Below are 16,729 nucleotides of genomic sequence, written 5' to 3'. Positions count from 1 at the left end.
ATTCAAAAGTACTAAGGTCGTCGTTTACAGGGGTCCTTATTCACATTCCCCAGTGGGCCACCAACCCATCCCCCGCGCCCCCTATCATCCACCCCAACGAGAGGATGGGGACCCATGGCCCCCTCCCTTGGCTACGGCACTACAGCATGCAGGCTGGTTGAACTCAGCATCCAGCATTACATTATAGCATTACATTTCAGCCGGCAAAACGCTTGGATTTGGAAACGAATGGATTTTACTGCGAGCCTTCCCCCGGGATTAAGATACATTTGGAAGCGAGGAAGACGGGATCAAGTTTTTCCATTTCCTTTAATGCTTAACAGTCCATTTGGCGTCGTTGTCATATGGGATGTTTAAGATCCAGTGACAAGGATGGTATTCGACGTAGGTCACCAAGTATAAGGGGCTCCTTTCGAAGCCGTCCTGCCTGAAGGCACGCCCCTGTGCACGTGGTTTCCTATCACCATTACCGCCACCACCCACCATCCTCTGCATGGCCCGAATGCCCACGCACAAGAGATTGGTGATTTAAACCGTTGCTCTCCCATGAAATGGTGTTATACGGTCCGGTTATGGAACTCTTCTACGCGGAGCCGCGTGCCATACATCAGTACTGCCGTCTTACGGTGTTGGCGGAGCGCCATATTGAGCTCATATTTAGGGCCGAACGCTCTTTACGCGACGTGCAGTGACCCCTTCATGACATAAGCATTCCTGGCTTATAGAGCATTTCCGGGTCACGACGGGATGCGTGACGCGTGAGCGGGTTACAATAGGTCTTACCTGCGTCCAAGGCTGTGGACTGAGGGATCGAAGCGTCCGATATCTGAAGATTTGAGCATGATTGAGGAATGCTCCAAATTTACACAGACCACCAGTGTAAGACGTGTTGATGATAGTGTCATAAGCTTGACAGCATTACTTGTAATAATGCGCATAACACAAGAGACAGCCGATCATTTCTGTTAAGCTAGCGTTTAGATGCGCGGAAACGTTTTGCTGGTGAAAGCACGCGCCAGGAAAACATCGAGTGAGTTGGGCGAAACAAGCCTGGGAAGAAAAGCGGATATCGATGCAATTCGCCCATGCTTCCAGATCGTACACTGAAAGTTTTTGGATCAAGTAAGTACGAATGTCAAGGCGCACAAAATATGGAGACTTCCCAAATACAATCTTCGGTGGTCTGGAATATCCCCCAAGACTACCCTACCGCGCAACGCGCACTGACCCCCCGCCTCCTCGACACCGCCAGTCAGTGTACGGACCCGCGCTCGTCCCCGACCGACGATTCCTGTCGGCGGCTGTCGGCGGTTGTTGGCGGCTGGTGCTGGAGTCCGTTCCCGCCACCCCGGGGCCAGACCCCGCAGAACGAGGCGCCAGTCAGGTCTGGGCCGCGCGCAGGTCCCCACTCCGGCTCTGGCCCGCCCCCATCGCACGTGGGGGTTGATACGGTCGCCCGTTGGTCTGCCGCGGCGCTGGCGGACCCCTCACGGGCTGACCGGCCTTTACCTGGTCAACCTCTGACCGTCACTTCGGTGGACCCCGACCGTCAGCCCGTCTCACCTCTGACCGCCAGCCCGGTTGACTCCCGACCGTCAGCCCGTCCCATCCCTGACCGTCTGCCCGGTTGACCCCCGACCGTCAGCCCGTCCCACCCCTGACCGTCTGCCCGGTTGACCCCCGACCGTCAGCCCGTCCCACCCCTGACCGTCTGCCCCGTTGACCCATGACCGTCTGCCCGGCCGACCCGTGACCCCTTCCGCCCGCCGGCAGGTGAAGCGCACCCTGCGCCACTTCTGGCGGCTGAAGGCGGCGGCGCGCCGCGGCGGGCGGCGGGCCGCTCGACGCGCACCGCCTCGCTCTTCGACAACCCGTCGCTGCTGGAGCTGGCGCGCCGCGAGACAGGTCTCGCCGTGCGGCTGCACGCCTCGCGCGACTCGCAGGTCACGCTGTCGTCGGGCCGGCGGGTCGTCTCGGTGGTGGAGCTGCCGCCGCCCGACGTCAATGGGACCTGCTTGTGACCGCACCTGCCGGATGTGCAGGAGATTTCGGTGTGACGCGCGACTCTGAGCGCGGACTCCGACTCCGGCACTCCGTTGGGCCTCGGAGCGCTGCCGCATCCGGGGGCAGGAGGGACTCGGAGTGGCGTCTGGATTCGGAGTGATGCGGAGTGGCGTCAGGATTCGGAGTGGTGCGGAGTGGCGTCAGAATTCGGAGTGGTGCGGAGTGGCGTCGGGATTCGGAGTGGTGCGGAATGGCGTCGGGATTCGGAGTGGTGCGGAGTAGCGTCGGGATTCGGAGTGGTGCAGAGTGGTGTCGGGATTCGGAGTGGTGCGGAGTGGTGTCGGCGCTCGGTGTGACGTCGGGACTCTGAGTGGCGTCGGACTCGGCACTATGCCACGCCTGAGGTCAGGAGGAACTCGGGGTGGCATTTGGACCCTGAGCGACGTCGGAACTCTGGATGACGTCTGAGTTCGGCGTGACGTTGAGACTCAGAGTGACGTCAGGGCGTGGTGGAGAGGGGGGAGGGGCGGGGGACGTGACGGCCGCGTGCGCCGGTCGTTAGAAAGAAGGCCGGGAGGACGGGTAGTATTCGTGGTTACTGGCCCAGATCATAACGTAGTGTACGTCAGTGTCGTTTCCGTGTCGCCCTTTTTTTCCTCGTCCCCATATACATACGTGCGTGGAGGGCGCGAGCCGAGGAGGCCTGGGCGGGATGCCGGGACCTAGACGCGTGTCGCTCCAGCGCGCCGACCGGCGGCGGCCCGTCGGGCGGTGCCCCCAGACGAAGCAACTGAGCTCGCCGCCCGGCCCCGCCGCCGCCGGGATCGGCGGGCAGGGCCCGACGGCTGACGCTGGGTAGACGCTTAGGCTACGACCGCAGATACCTAGCTGCGAACGAACCAAATGCTATTTTGTACCAATACACAGATGTAACCACGTGTTACCCAAACGAGGCGTGTTGTGAGGACGTTACGGACCTGAGGTGGGATACATCGGAGGGGTTTTGGCGATAGCTTGCAACTCGCCTCACGGGATGGCGAAAGCACCGTTCACGTACACTTCAATCTTCTCACGACTCACGCGAACAGACCGCTTTCTTGTCGGGGTCCGTGCGTCCTCGATCGTCCCCGGACACGTAGAGTATCATTTTTCATTGAGGCACCACTAAAAATGCGATCCACCGGCAAAGTAATTGGCTGGGTGCTGACGAATTTGGACTGTCTTTTCCGCTAGGAAGAACACGTATACTCCTCAAACACTTCCAAGAATTGACAGTTTCTCCCTCGTTCCCGTGTCCAACCCTGGAAATTTGGTGTGCAAGGTAAAACGGGATATACAATTTTATTACATTTTATCTGCTCAAGTTTTATATCGTTTCGGCTCAGTCACTCGAGGAAAGTGAACTGCTTCACGGATAGTTGTGAGCGAATCGCCTGCAGTTTCGCGTCATCCGACCATGTCTGCGAGCGAGATGCCGGGGCAGGTGCCCATGTAGTCAGCTAACTGACTGGCTGACCAAAACATCACGCCGTGCAGCAGAGGCGTCGCGGCATCGACATATGACCACAAAAGACGGCCTCGCCGCGAAATTGCCAGCAAAGTGACGTGTAACACTTCAGCACCATGTCTCATCGGTGCTGACAGAGCACCCCTCAGTCAGGGCGGCCAGTCTGAGTATCTTCCAAGTGTGTCCGTCCTCCAGACAGACCCTACCTTGTCGAGCCCTCTCAGGTCAGTCGCCTTCTGACCCGCCGACCTTTAAGCCCCCGGGGATTTTGCCGCCTGTCGCCCTGATGTCTGCCCCGCCGCGCTCTGAAATATGGAGTGGCTCGAGCGCAGCCCGTCCGGCGAAGCCGAGGCGGAGCCGGACGGCGTGAGCGGGCTCGGCCAGGCGCCTCGCGGTTCACTCGGGGGTGTGCCGCGCCACAAGCGGAGGCGGGCGGACGACGCGGCGTGGCGCAGCTGGTCGGCAGCAGCTGGCCATGGTGGTGGTCATGGTGCCGGCCATCCCACGGGTCATGGTGGTGGTCACGGTCACGGTGCCGGCTGTTCATGTGCGCAGGAAGTGCAGCTTCGAGTCGCACGAACGCGCTCGGTCTGCCGCTGACTCCGCGCGGAGCAGAAGCAGCTGGTGTGGCGGCCGTGAGGAAACGCGTGTCAGTGGGTTCGTTCCGTCTGCACCACGAGAGATTTGCTATGGGGAAGACGACGCATGTACCTTTTTCGGGGCAACACGATGGTACGATGGAGGAGCCTGTCAGAACGTTGCGAACCTTCCGCCGAGACGCGTTAAAAGGACCTAAGTTCGCCGCTCTGATAGGTTTCTCGCCACGCCAGATAGCCCGGGTCGATGCATCAGGGAGATATCGCGATCCATATCGCATGAACGTGGGTGGCAGTCGCCGTATCGGACATGCTTGAGGGGCGTCCACGCCGTCTGTGACCTTTGTCACAAGAGGTGGTGCCCCACTCAAAGCGTGACCTCGTGACTCTGCCTGCCGTCAGCAAACACTGACGCCATTGCCCCTCCCACCTTTAGCACACACAAACTGTGCGCCGGCTTTTGTCACCGGAAAAGACACTTCCGGACGGCGAACTGTGCTAAACGCCACGATGCTCGAAGCACACGCTGTGAAAAAGCATGTTAGCATGTTAAACCGCAATCACTAGTACATTGTTTCACGATCCTGGGTGGTCCCAGGTCCAGTAGTCACGCTGTCAGACGCTAGCTAAACATGACTGCGGCTAACAACCACAATTCGCAAGAGTTGGCTTGTCTTAAACTTGGCTGTCTTCTTGGTACGTTGAATGGTAAGGATGCCTCAGTAGCATATACACTTAAGGTATGTGACTTGTCTTTAAGTGTATTTGCTTCTGATGCCACATTGCGGGGTCAACAGAGGTAAATCTAGTCTCCACCTTATGCCAGGTCATTACGGGTGGGAGGTTTTTCGTCATATTATGTTGGAATATTTGGATGTCACGCGAGGGAGACTCCCATGCAATCTGAAGCACGCGTTTATGACATGAATTATCGGGGGGGGGGGGGAGGGGGGGACGTGCATGGCCTACATATCAGGCCATCCAGGTTCAGCATCGCGCTAAGCTTTGCACCCACATTGGCTGACACGAACTCGGCATTGCGATGCCGGCCGGTGCCAAGTTAAGCCATAATATTATACCCGGGCGTACCCCAAAGTTCTGACATGCCAACTCAAGCGGCATTACCAACGATAGGACGCAATGTTGCTATGCGTTATTAACTTCGCTAGTTGCCAAGATAGCTGAGAGGAAAAGCTGCCAACCAGATAAACGGCACAATCACGTCTCTCGCTCCCATTTCTGTAGAAAGACCCGCGTACATTCTATGAATTGCAGTTTATTTTGGAAGGGTGCACTTCCGCTACGGCCGCCGTGATCATGGCGCGAGTTCCACATCAGCGAGCCACGAGTCTGCGGTGCGGCACCAGCCCCCGCGGCGTGACGCGACGGCCGCCAGCTCCGGCGACCAGGGCCGGGACGGGGCAGGGTCTGCTCCGTCCATCCATTGCCGTCCCGCAGGGATCGCTGCCCCCGGGGGACCCCACGGCGGCCTCGGCGGCCTCGGCCCGGCCGGCGGGCGGTGGTGGGCTGGGGTCGGCCGCGAGCAGGCGGAGCTGGTGAGAGCGGCCAGCCCCTCCGGGGCGGTGACCAGCTCTGGGGGAGGCAATTCGGTTACTTAACTCGGACCGTTATGTGCAAACCAGCTAAGAGAGCATGTGCGAGACTGCATGACGGAAGGGAAGCTCGGCCAGGGGTATCTGAGGTTGCAGCGGAGGCTAAGGCCTTTGGATATCAGCATACGACGCCAAAGACGGGTCGCAGGACGACTATACGAAGCAATATCATGGCAAGCGTCCTGACGAGACGACCCCGCGAGGGAAGCATGGCGATACACAAACACAAATACGATTCGTCACGTGTCGGTTCCACGACAACAAAAGAAATATCCGAGAAAAAGACAGGGATTGCAAACGCTTCATCTGACGACCAAATTTCAGCAAAAACAAACGAGTTCCACCAAATCGGATTCGAGCAACCTCGTAGCGCACCTTTCACCGAAATACCGGGCCGCACGACAGGGCACACGACGGAAACATACGCCTTTCGAGGGCGACAAACGTGTCGGAAAACGACCATTTCACATATTGCCAGTCTTGAATCAGCGACATTCGTCCTGCCGCATGCCCACGAGGGGCACGATCGAAGAGCACCAAGGCGAGGCGGCTCGGGCGGGTGACCCGCGCGCCGGAGTCCCGTCCAACTGGATACAAACGACGCTACTTGGAACCCGCGCACCTCGGGCACGGCTGCATAGCTGGACAGCACCAGTCCTGCTACTCCACCACTTCTATAGACCCACAGAATAATGATCAACACGGGAGCAATCCGCGGCTAAGGAACACTCGCTACCGTCTACCCGATTCCCACTATGACGAAAACACCACGTAAACACGCGTACATCACGGCGAAAAGAAACAGTTTTGAAAATCAAACAAAACAACGTCATTGGACCTGTCCTCCTGGCCGTGCCCTGGCCATATGGCATAGTTACATGACTAATGCCCGCCCGCTGAGCTCGCGCCATCTATCGGCGCGCAGCGAGTTCAGCTTCGGGGCGAGCTCGGCAGACGGCTCTCATTGGCGCGGCCCGGCCGGCGTGTCGATGGTCAGCTGGCCGTAGCCCATCAGCGCCGTCTCATCCCGCTCGTGCGGCTCGCAGAAGCCTGCCGTCTGCGGGGTGAACACGCCCAAACGCCGTTAACACGTCGTCGGAAACACACCCGCCTCTGATGGCGTTCGGGGAGTCAGAACAGAACAGAACGACAGAACCACAGCCGTTGCGCGATACGATGCTGATGTCACAACTCCGCGCAAATGCTTCACGGCGTCTTTGTCTCAAATGCTCAATGGTGCAAGCAGGGTAAGGATTTGCTAAAGTGATGACGGAACGGCACAAACCGTAAGAATGCTGACGCCTGACTGATCAAGTCTTGGGGCTTTCAGGGGCTGCGACCACATGATTACATGCATCCCAACACGAAGGTCAGAACCCCAGAAAAGACCAGAACACATGCCGCAGAATACGCCAGCGCTCTTCAAAGTCCAGAGCAGGCCCATGACATCAACCGCAGCATCCCCAGCCACGCGCCCGGACCCCAACGACGAAAACCCCCGCACTCGACAGCAGCCTCGAGCCGGCGGAGCCGCCCGCCAGCTCGCGGCACCCACCCGCTCTCGGCCGCCCGGCGCCGGGTGCCGGCGGCCAGCGGCGGCCAGCGGCGGCCAGCGGCGCCAGCCGCCAACTCGCGGCACCTTCCACTCTCGGCCGCCCGGCGCCGGCGCCGGCGGCCAGCGGCGCCGGCCGCCAACTCGCCGCACCCACCCGCTCTCGGCCGCTCGGCGCCGGCCGTCCGCTTACCAGTGGAAAGGTCAGCGTGGTGACGCGCTGCGGGTCGTCGACGATCGCCTGCAGCTTGGCGGCGATGACGATACGGTCGCGGCCGTCCACCAGGCCGGCGGCCACCAGCTCCTGCGCCACGCTGTCGGCCGTGTCTAGGCCGTACTCGTACTCGAACCGGATGTCGTTCAGCTCGCGCTGCTGGCTCCTGCGCGCGTGCCGGCGCGGGTCAGTGCCGGGCGTGGATGTCGAGAGATCGCGCCAAGGTCAGGGGAGGTCAGGGTGGGGTCAGAGAAGGTCAGGGCGGGTCAGGGGAGGTCAGGGCGCGGTCAGAGGTCAGGGGCGGGTCAAGGGAGGTCAGGGCGGGGTCAGAGGTCAGGGTGGGCTCAGGGGAGGTCAGGGCGCGGTCAGAGGTCAGGGGCGGGTCAAGGGAGGTCAGGGTGGGGTTAGAGGTCAGGGCGGGCTCAGGGGAGGTCAGCAAGACAGCTGAGTCGGGCCTCAGATCAAGGAGAGGGCAGGAATGAGGTGGAGGACAGGACGGGACACAGAGTGGAGTAACGGTGGGGTTCAGGGAGAAGAATGGTATGTCCGGGGACGCCTGCCACGCACGGAGGGTCCGGCATGTGCATACAGTGTAGAGCTACTCCAGGAGCAAGTGCTCGTACAACCCCGTGCCCCCTGGTACAACTTACAGCTTATAACAGCGAGCTGGTCTTCATCATGTTGGCATTTAAACCGGCTGGAACTAAGTTCTGCCACTTTCTGTTGTTTTAAATGGCTTAAAGCCGGTAAAATCCAGCATAAACTGGCAAGAACGAATTATAGTCACATTTCCATCACCTATATGTGCCATTACAATTCGGTCAGTGTTCCCTATTCAGTTGAAAGAATAGCAACAATACGACAATAAAACAGCATGATACGAAAATACGGTGTCCTTGCCATAACTGGTACATAAAATAACATATGAGTGTGATCCCTACGACCGGACCGAACATGGCTCGTGCGATGCGTGACTGCTGCTTGTTTGCCCGTTTTCATCACCACTAGTTTGTGCCAGCCGGTTTAAGCCGGCAAAAACTGGCTGGCAGAAGCTGCTTGCACCGGTCCCTGCCAACCCTAGGTCCGCCCCAGGCTTAACACACAGCAACGTCTGCCAATAACGCCCAGTCGCATACTGAATCTATCACATCATTCTCTTGCTGCACCGTTGGTTCCCTGTCGAGCCCCGCGCGCTTCACGGGCGCCGAAATACAATTATCACTTCCAGTAGTGCTAGGTCTTCTGATTCGCCAGAACGCTCAGCCTCACCCGCCGAGGGAACACTCAGTCTGACCCACCAGGACTTTCAGATGCCAGCAAAACCATCAGCCTCCAAACGGGGCCTCACCAGAATCTCAAACCCGCAGGCCACAGGCCGCCACTTCAAAACTTCATTCTGACACCCGTTAGGACACTAAACCCAGTGAGACAAACCTCTCCTAAAGCAGAAAAACAAACAACGCAACAGAAAATCCACACGATAGTTAAATCTTACCCAATATAAATACTTACTGAACCTCAACCTTCCACTGTTACTGAACCATGTGCAAATTTTGACGCGACTTGGTAACAGCGAACGCTGCAAAGACCTCGTGGCACACACATTAGCGCACCTGGGCCGCCCCCATTACGTGACATCTTAAAGATGCTACACTTTCTTTGGCGCTATTTCATGCCTTCTGGGCTATCCGGCCAAGTTTTACTCACATGCGCTTATGGCCCAGAGGCATCACACCCACGGCCGCACTACAACGGGCATTTGAAATGGAAATAGTGAGCACTAATACCGTATGCTTTGAACTGGGCTGATTGCAACAACACAAAAACGCGAGTGTTTTTGTTTGCAAGTGATTGCAAAACGAAACGCATCTTCTTTTTATCCTCTCAACACTAAATGTTTGCCCGCTGTCTGTGTAACGCAAAGTGCAGTGCGCGATGGTCAGTGTCGTTTCGTTTCCGCTCCTATTTCACTGCTCTCCGTTTTCACCTACAGCACGCATGTCGGGTTTCAGCCGTCCAAACGTCGATCAGAGAACCTGGCCATCGATCGTCGCTATATAAACCCAACTTAAGCAGCACGAGCTCAGAGAACCGGCCGGCATGAGCCGGATTTGCAAGGCGATGGAAATACTGCCCCCTCAGCACGCTGAGGTCATATGTTCCACGGCTCAGCTGCGACATGGCCACAGCCAAGCCTCAGAAACGTGTCCTGAAATATAAGCGGCCCGCGTGAAGACTAATCGAAAGCCATTCCCAGCGGCTCGCTGAATACCAGTTCCAAATGCAGCTATTCTAGAGAACATAGGACCGAGACAGACGCATTCTCACGACAGGAACGTAGTCCAGAAGCCGGGCCTGACCAGGCTGAGCCGAACTGTAGCCGGACGGCCGCGGCGGCCGCCCGGTTCGCCGGCCACAAACCTCATGCGCAGCACCAGGTCGATGCAGTTGCGCTCGGGCGCCGCCGCCGGTGTCTCCGCGCCGGCCGGGGCGGGCGCGGCGGCGGCGGCGGCGGCGGCAGCGGGGGCGGCCGGCGCAGTGGCAGGGGCGGCGGGGACAGCGGCGGGGGCGGCAGCGGCGGCGGAGGCGGGCGCCGGCGTGGCAGGTGCGCCGGCCGGGCCCGACTGGGGGTCGGTGGCAGGCTCGGCCGACCGGTTACCGCCGCTCGCCTGCGGAGAAGGCGCGCGGGTCACGGCACGGGTCACGACGCGGACCACGGCATGGTCACGACGCGGGCCATGGTGCTGGTCACGGGGCGGGCCACGGCATGGTCACGAACCGGCTGGAGCTGCGCGAACGTCATGACGCTGGCAAAACCGAAAGAAAGCGAGCAACGCGAACACCACCAACGGTACGAACGTGCGATGCATTTGACAATGTCCAAACCAATACGGCAGCGTGCACGGTGCCACCAATAAAGAAAGCATATGACTTTGGGGCCGGTGCGCGCTAAGAAGCCATCGCCCCGTCGTGGTCTAGACAGAGACAAACTGAGTCAAACTTCGCAACACTTCCCGCTGCCACAATGAGTCCACCACAAAATGGTCCGATAAGAGCGCGCAGAACCACGCCGAAACGGGAGACCGAACACTGCCAGTCACGCCAACGGGCACACATAAACACATGACTGCAGAACAGACCCTGAATCTGACTCATGACTTCAGCCGCCGCAGCACGGCACACCCGTGGAGTGAGAACGGCACCGAACACAACGCTTGCGCCGCTAGCCGCCGGCGCTGTCGGCGCGCCTGCGCCGGTGGCGAAAAGGGTGTGAGTAGGCTCACCGGTAGCTCGTCGTCCGACTCGCTGGACTCGCCCGACGACCAGACCCAGTTGCCCTCTTCGGTCTTGTGGAAGCGGCCCGAGGAGCCGGGCGTGCGCACCTGTCGGCGCCGGCGGAGGTCAGCGCCGGTGTCACGAGGTAAGCGTCAGAGATCAGCGCCGGTGTCGCAGGGTCGGGGCCAGAGGTCAGACGGCCCGTCAGAGACGCGGACCGCATGCGACCAGCGCACCGGACGCTCGCTGCCGCGCCGGCTGCGTGGCACGCACGCGGCGGCCCACGACGAGCCCAGCCATGGACGCCGGCTCACCTCTCTGCCGTGTGCTGAAAGCTGGCCACTACGGTGCCGCGCTTCGGTTGTCACCTGATATGACCAAAGTGTTCTAGCATAACCGGCGTCTAAGAGCTTTTACCTCTGCCCATTGGAGCCCGCGCCCGACGGCGCTCAATGCAGCGGGTGGCCCTGCCCTCCAAAGAGCGACACACGCCCGACAGCTGCTGAGAGTGGCGAGTACGGCCCGCTCTCACCTTGGCGGAACGGTCGGTCGGCTTCGGTCCCGACTGAGTGAACATCTGCTGGATGAACTTTTTGTCCTTGGCCTTCTTGAAGAAGGGGTGCTTCAGGAGCTCCGAGGCGGTGGGTCTGCGCACGGGAACAGCGCGTGATGCCGAGACCGCCCCAAGCACGGCACGAACAACAACTGCTGCCACGCGACTATCCGGTCGTCGACGCATCATTAACGCAAGCGTTGCGTGGTTCGAGTGTCCCGTCCGCATGAAATCTGTTTTTAACGAGCGATGCTCAGAGTGATGAATACTGAACGTGAAGCAACACTTTAAGAGAATTAGACGATCCCACACGAAGTATGACGATTCGCCAGCCGTAACGCGCGACACAGCTGCCACAAAGTGTCATCACGGGACCACGGTCAGGAGTCAAACTTAAATGTCACGCACGCGTCACTGAATGCACAACACCCTGGCCTGTACCACGCTCCCCGTCATTCAGCCCATGCCAACTGTACACGCGCGACACCGGAATTGCGTGGCGACGTTCCCCACCGGCGGCGGGCGCCACCGCCCCGCCGGCCCGCCCGCACCCACCGCCTGGCTGGGTCCTTCTGCAGGCAGTCGTTGACCAGCTTGCGGATGGTCTTGCCGTATGACTTGTACTGATCCTTGTCTTCGGCGGCCGAGTCGATGCCGGGCGGGTCGTTCTGCGACGGCGAACGAAAGGCGTCACCCGCCGACCACGCGGACCGTGGCGGCGAAAGCACTCTCCAACACGCCTCGCGAGCTCCCGGCGACGCACGCAATCTTGCAAACGATGCGCGTCACGGCAGTGTGGGCACGCTCAAGTATGACTTGGGAAGCTGCTATGGATTTATTGTCATGGGCAGCGGGGGCTGGACCCAACCACGCGGCTCTGAAGGGAAATGGTGCGCATCCGCAGGCATGCCAACGTGTTGTTTTCAATAGGTCAGCAGGGAGAGACCTGCACCCCGACAAAAGCGAGGAAAGCGTTCGTGGGCGTCCTTGAGAAACACGTTTCAAAACGCCGCGACGGCAACAGAGCATCGCTTATAGAGGTGGTCATCTCACCTGCAGCGTGAGCATGAGTACTTTCATGGGCGGATACTTGTGGTACGGGGCCGTGCCCGTGGCCAGCTCTATCACCGTGATCCCAAACGACCAGATATCCGCCTTGAAGTCGTAGCCCGTCACCTGGGCAGCGAGAACGTCATCACACCTCGGCCGGCCGCCAATGCTGCACGGCATAACCACGATCATCACCCAGGCGACCTCTGACCCCCCCCCCCCCCCCCCCTCTCCGCCTCCAGAACATAAGATACGGGTTGATGACGTTTCTTGGAAGGTAACGGAAAGCAGCGCTGGAGCAACGAACTTGGCCCGCTTCGTTTGCAAGTAAAGGTCAGGCATGTTCAGTCAAGACAGGCACTAGAATACCGTTAGGTTAATACGAAAATCACTCACGATATAGGACGCCGCGATAGGCATAGTGATTGTAGCCGCGTCGTCATATCTTTACCACCTGTCCTACAAAAACGGCGTCCAAAACACACCATAGTCTGGGAGTTTTCAGCACCCAGACGAGCGGGCCCCACTCAAGAAGCCGCCCCTCCACCACACCTCGACATTGCTCCGCCCACGTCACCACCCCGCGTGGTCCCCCACCGACGCGCCGGCCGGCCCCGGAGGCGACCGCCGCCGCCGCCGCCGCGCGCACCTGTTCCATGACCTCGGGCGCCATCCAGCACGGGGTGCCAACGAAGGTGTGGCGCGCCTTCTCTCGGCTGAGGTCGCCGCCCGTCGCCAGCCACGAGCTGACGCCGAAGTCGGCGATCTGGATGCTGCCGTCCTCGCCGATCAGGATGTTGCCCGCCTTGATGTCCCTGGAGCAGCAGCAGGCGGTGACGGTTCGGACATCTGCCTGAACTCTGTCTGACCTGACCTCTGCTCACGATCCTTCACCATCGGGTGGCCTCTTGCGGGGTCGCAAACAGGCCACGTCTACGGTCGCGAACGCTGGTCGAATATATTTGAGGCTGTGCGTCACGAAGTCGTCACGAGGGTGGAGGTCAACACAAGGTCAGTGGGCCGTGAAGTGTTGCCACGCTCTTGGCGATAACCGCCAGGGTAGAGCTTGCGGTCTGAGATCACAGGGTCGCCACAAGGGTCAAAACAGCAGGTGAGTGTGGCACCATGAAACCACACTCAGGTCATCAATGGCGTGTGCCCGGGGTCACACCAGCTGCATCAGCTGGCCCGAAGTTGGGGTGCGATGATTGTCCACGCATGTATCGATGACAAACACATCCGTGCTAAATTCGCGGCGCGCCTTCGTTTTTTCATAACGATAACTTAATGGCGGATTATGAAGTCTGCAAAGGTCAAATGTATTCAGGAAACGCACAACTCAGCTCACAGCCGGGATTTTCTACCACGGCGGCGTCGAAAACAATGAGAAATCATGGCCCCCACCTGTGTATTTGGCCATTGCTGTGGAAGTACTCCAGGCCCTTCAGCACCTCCTTCATGACAGTGGCTATAGTGGCCTCGCTAAGGACGCCATGCTTGCAGTCTTGCGTCTTCATGCGATGCTTGATGACATCCAGCAGCGAGCCCCCTGTTGTGGTCACAGGCATGAATAGCTCATACTCTGCCATCCAATTGAAAGAGTGGAGTGACACAATGGGCAACAGATCTGTTACAGCCACTACTAAACTGCAAGACTACATTGCAGACATGGTATTCAAAATAATGCAAACAGGCATAGTTTCACGGCAGTTCAAAACTTCCCTCTAGATTACATGATGACAATTTTCAATAACATGAGCCATGCCACCAGCTCCACACAGCACACTTTTACCATGCAGTAAATCTCACTGAACAAATGTATGCCACAAACCAAACAAGTGAATACCAAACTTGTATTTGTGATACACATCACCATATTCAAACAAATGATATGTTCATGGTTACCAATTACTTACCACTTAGAAGCTTGAGTACTAGCCAAAGCTCTTCTTTAACAACAAAACTAGTAAAATATGACACTACATTGTCATGGTGGCATGATGACATGGCCTGAATTTCTTTCTGAAAAAGATGAAGAATTTCATTAACTTTGATGTAAAAGGGTTATTCACCAGCATGTCCCAAAAATCAAGCAAATATATACAATGCCATGATTGACCAGCCAGTAACATGCTAAATCACATGAGACCTGTAGCCACTTTTGAACGACAGAAACCCTCTGGATTTCACTATTTTTCAATTCCAAATCTAAAAGATCTTTGCTTTCATGGCAGATGAATCTAAGCAATGACCAGCACAGTTTTGCTGCATGCAACACCATTAACATCAACATACAGCAAAAAGGGCACCTTACCAACAGCTCATCCATACTCGTATTCCATTTCTCCAAGTTGATCCTTTTTATTGCACATTTCTCTTGCCGGGGTATGCAGAGTGCTTCATGCACAGCTGCTGTTGCACCAACACCTAGTGGTAGAAATGTGGTCAGACATGCTGTGGTGGTCTAAGTTCAGAACATGGACACAATGATATATCTGAGGGACCATAGATCTAAGGCATTCTGAATTTAATGGCATGCAAATATCTCATTTTTGCATGTGAATGAATCTTTACCTATTTCAGCATTTAGATCAGTAGGCATGACATATTAGTCAAATTTGAAGTCGGGATGGTATTAAGATAAATATGGTTCTGACAACAATCCTGACACCTGTGTATATGTGTACCTAAAATAATGTGGCTATGACATTCCAGCAGAGTTAAGACATTGCAGTGAGCAGATGCATATGCACAAGATCAAAAGTAATAAACATGCAGACACAAATCCCTCAAATGAAACACAGGTTCAGAGTAAGAACTTCTGAGCTTGCCACTCCAAGGACATTACTAGTGTTTTTAAGTGGGTGTAATAGTTCACATGCTTATTCAGATCACAGGCTCCTGTTTCAGCTTTTACATTCAAGGTCAATGCAATGCTAATGACAAATCTGGGTTTAGAATCAGGTTCATTGATTCTTACTGCACCTGCTATACACTATGCCAGTCAAGCTTCCAACAGCTGCTTTGAATCAGAATCAGATTAACCTCCACTTGAATCCACTCAAATTCATGATCCATTTCACAAAATCAGGATAAAGCATAGGCCTGAGAAACTGCAAACCTATCACAGTTCCTTGGATTGTCCTGAATTGGTACTTAGATGGCTGTTTAGTACAGGAAGTCAGTTTTTAAACTCATTGTTTGCTAATGAAGCCAGGTCAGTCATCAGGGAAACTTGCAAATACTGACTTTGATACTACTTGTTTCTTTGAACTGTTAAAAGAGGATATTATATGTGTATATCATGTGTTTAACTAAATCAGACTTGTACATCCTGACCAAAGTACAAGACTCCATGGTGATGACTGCTTTCAACCAAAATGTTAAAAGACAGGTGGCAGGCTAACAGAATATTATAGCACACAATAGGAAATGCCCACTTGTAAGGTATTACTGTCACATACAAACAAAAAACAACAAAAAATCATGCCACATTTATAGGTGTCATGGGCACCACATGCTTTATGCTAATGTTTTTTTCTGTATAAAAAAATGTAAGCTTTTTCAGCACCATATACTTGAGTATTGCATAGCTACTCTAACACAGCTCAGCATGCAGGTTTTGGTCAAGGTTTTAGGGAATAAAAAAACTCAGCTTTAATCAATTTGTTTACAGCAAAGCAGGGACATTGAGAAGCATGACCAAAAATAAAAGGAGCAATGAAAAAGTATCCTAGCGTGCTAAAATCATTATATCAAATAGCCGGTAAATGAAACAAAAGCGCCAGCTTCACTGCCATGTCAGAAAATGCACATTTCGGCAGTTTGCAGGCCAGAAGTAAAACACAACATGCATAGAAATATTCTATAGGTGTACACACACGATGACGTTCGGCATTACTTACCTATAACGGGACCTAATTCGTATTCATCCTTGTTGTTTGGCCAGCCCGGCTGAGCGATTGCCGTGTCTGCCATCTTGTGGGCGAGCAAGTGAGCTACAACTCGAGATGCGCGCCGCGGGTATGTCGCGAAGCCCGGAAGCGCCCCCGCATCCCCTGCGGACGACCGCCGCCTCATGGTCGAAAACGGTGATGACGCCGTAGGCGACTGGCTGGAAGGGAAGCAAGTATCAGCATCAGTCAGGAAAGTTAGCATCAGTCAAACAGATGTGATACCAATGGCCGAATCATAGCGTAACAGCGAGGTATATATTATCATTTGTGACATTTCTGTTTTTTACTTGCAACAAGAGTGCCGAATAGAACCAGTTGGAACGTGCGTCGCTACGACGTCTTACGGGAATTTAAACCATGACACACAGTTTGTCGTTATCAAGGCCTTATACTAGATGCCCTCGGAAA

The 16,729-nt window shown here is 56.2% G+C and overlaps 1 protein-coding gene across 1 annotated transcript; it reads right to left on the bottom strand.

The window, feature by feature from the left end:
* Positions 1-6,576: 6,576 nt before the first annotated feature.
* On the bottom strand, positions 6,577-16,479 carry LOC119110036 (serine/threonine-protein kinase OSR1; the record flags this gene model as incomplete). Its single annotated transcript, XM_037233782.1, is given in 13 exon segments — positions 6,577-6,777; positions 7,466-7,652; positions 9,908-9,939; positions 10,021-10,155; positions 10,771-10,869; positions 11,295-11,409; positions 11,871-11,983; positions 12,369-12,491; positions 13,015-13,180; positions 13,770-13,914; positions 14,282-14,387; positions 14,680-14,792; positions 16,271-16,479. Coding segments are annotated over 13 exon segments (1,605 nt in total). The 3' UTR covers positions 6,577-6,681.
* Between the last annotated feature and the right edge of the window lie 250 nt (positions 16,480-16,729).

The sequence above is a fragment of the Pollicipes pollicipes genome, unplaced genomic scaffold, assembly GCF_011947565.3.
Source record: "Pollicipes pollicipes isolate AB1234 unplaced genomic scaffold, Ppol_2.1 Scaffold_7231;HRSCAF=8579_pilon_pilon_pilon, whole genome shotgun sequence".
Lineage (NCBI taxonomy): Eukaryota > Metazoa > Arthropoda > Thecostraca > Pollicipedomorpha > Pollicipedidae > Pollicipes > Pollicipes pollicipes.
Note: the sequence above shows the minus strand (reverse complement) of the source record. Positions and strands in the feature narration are given on the sequence as shown.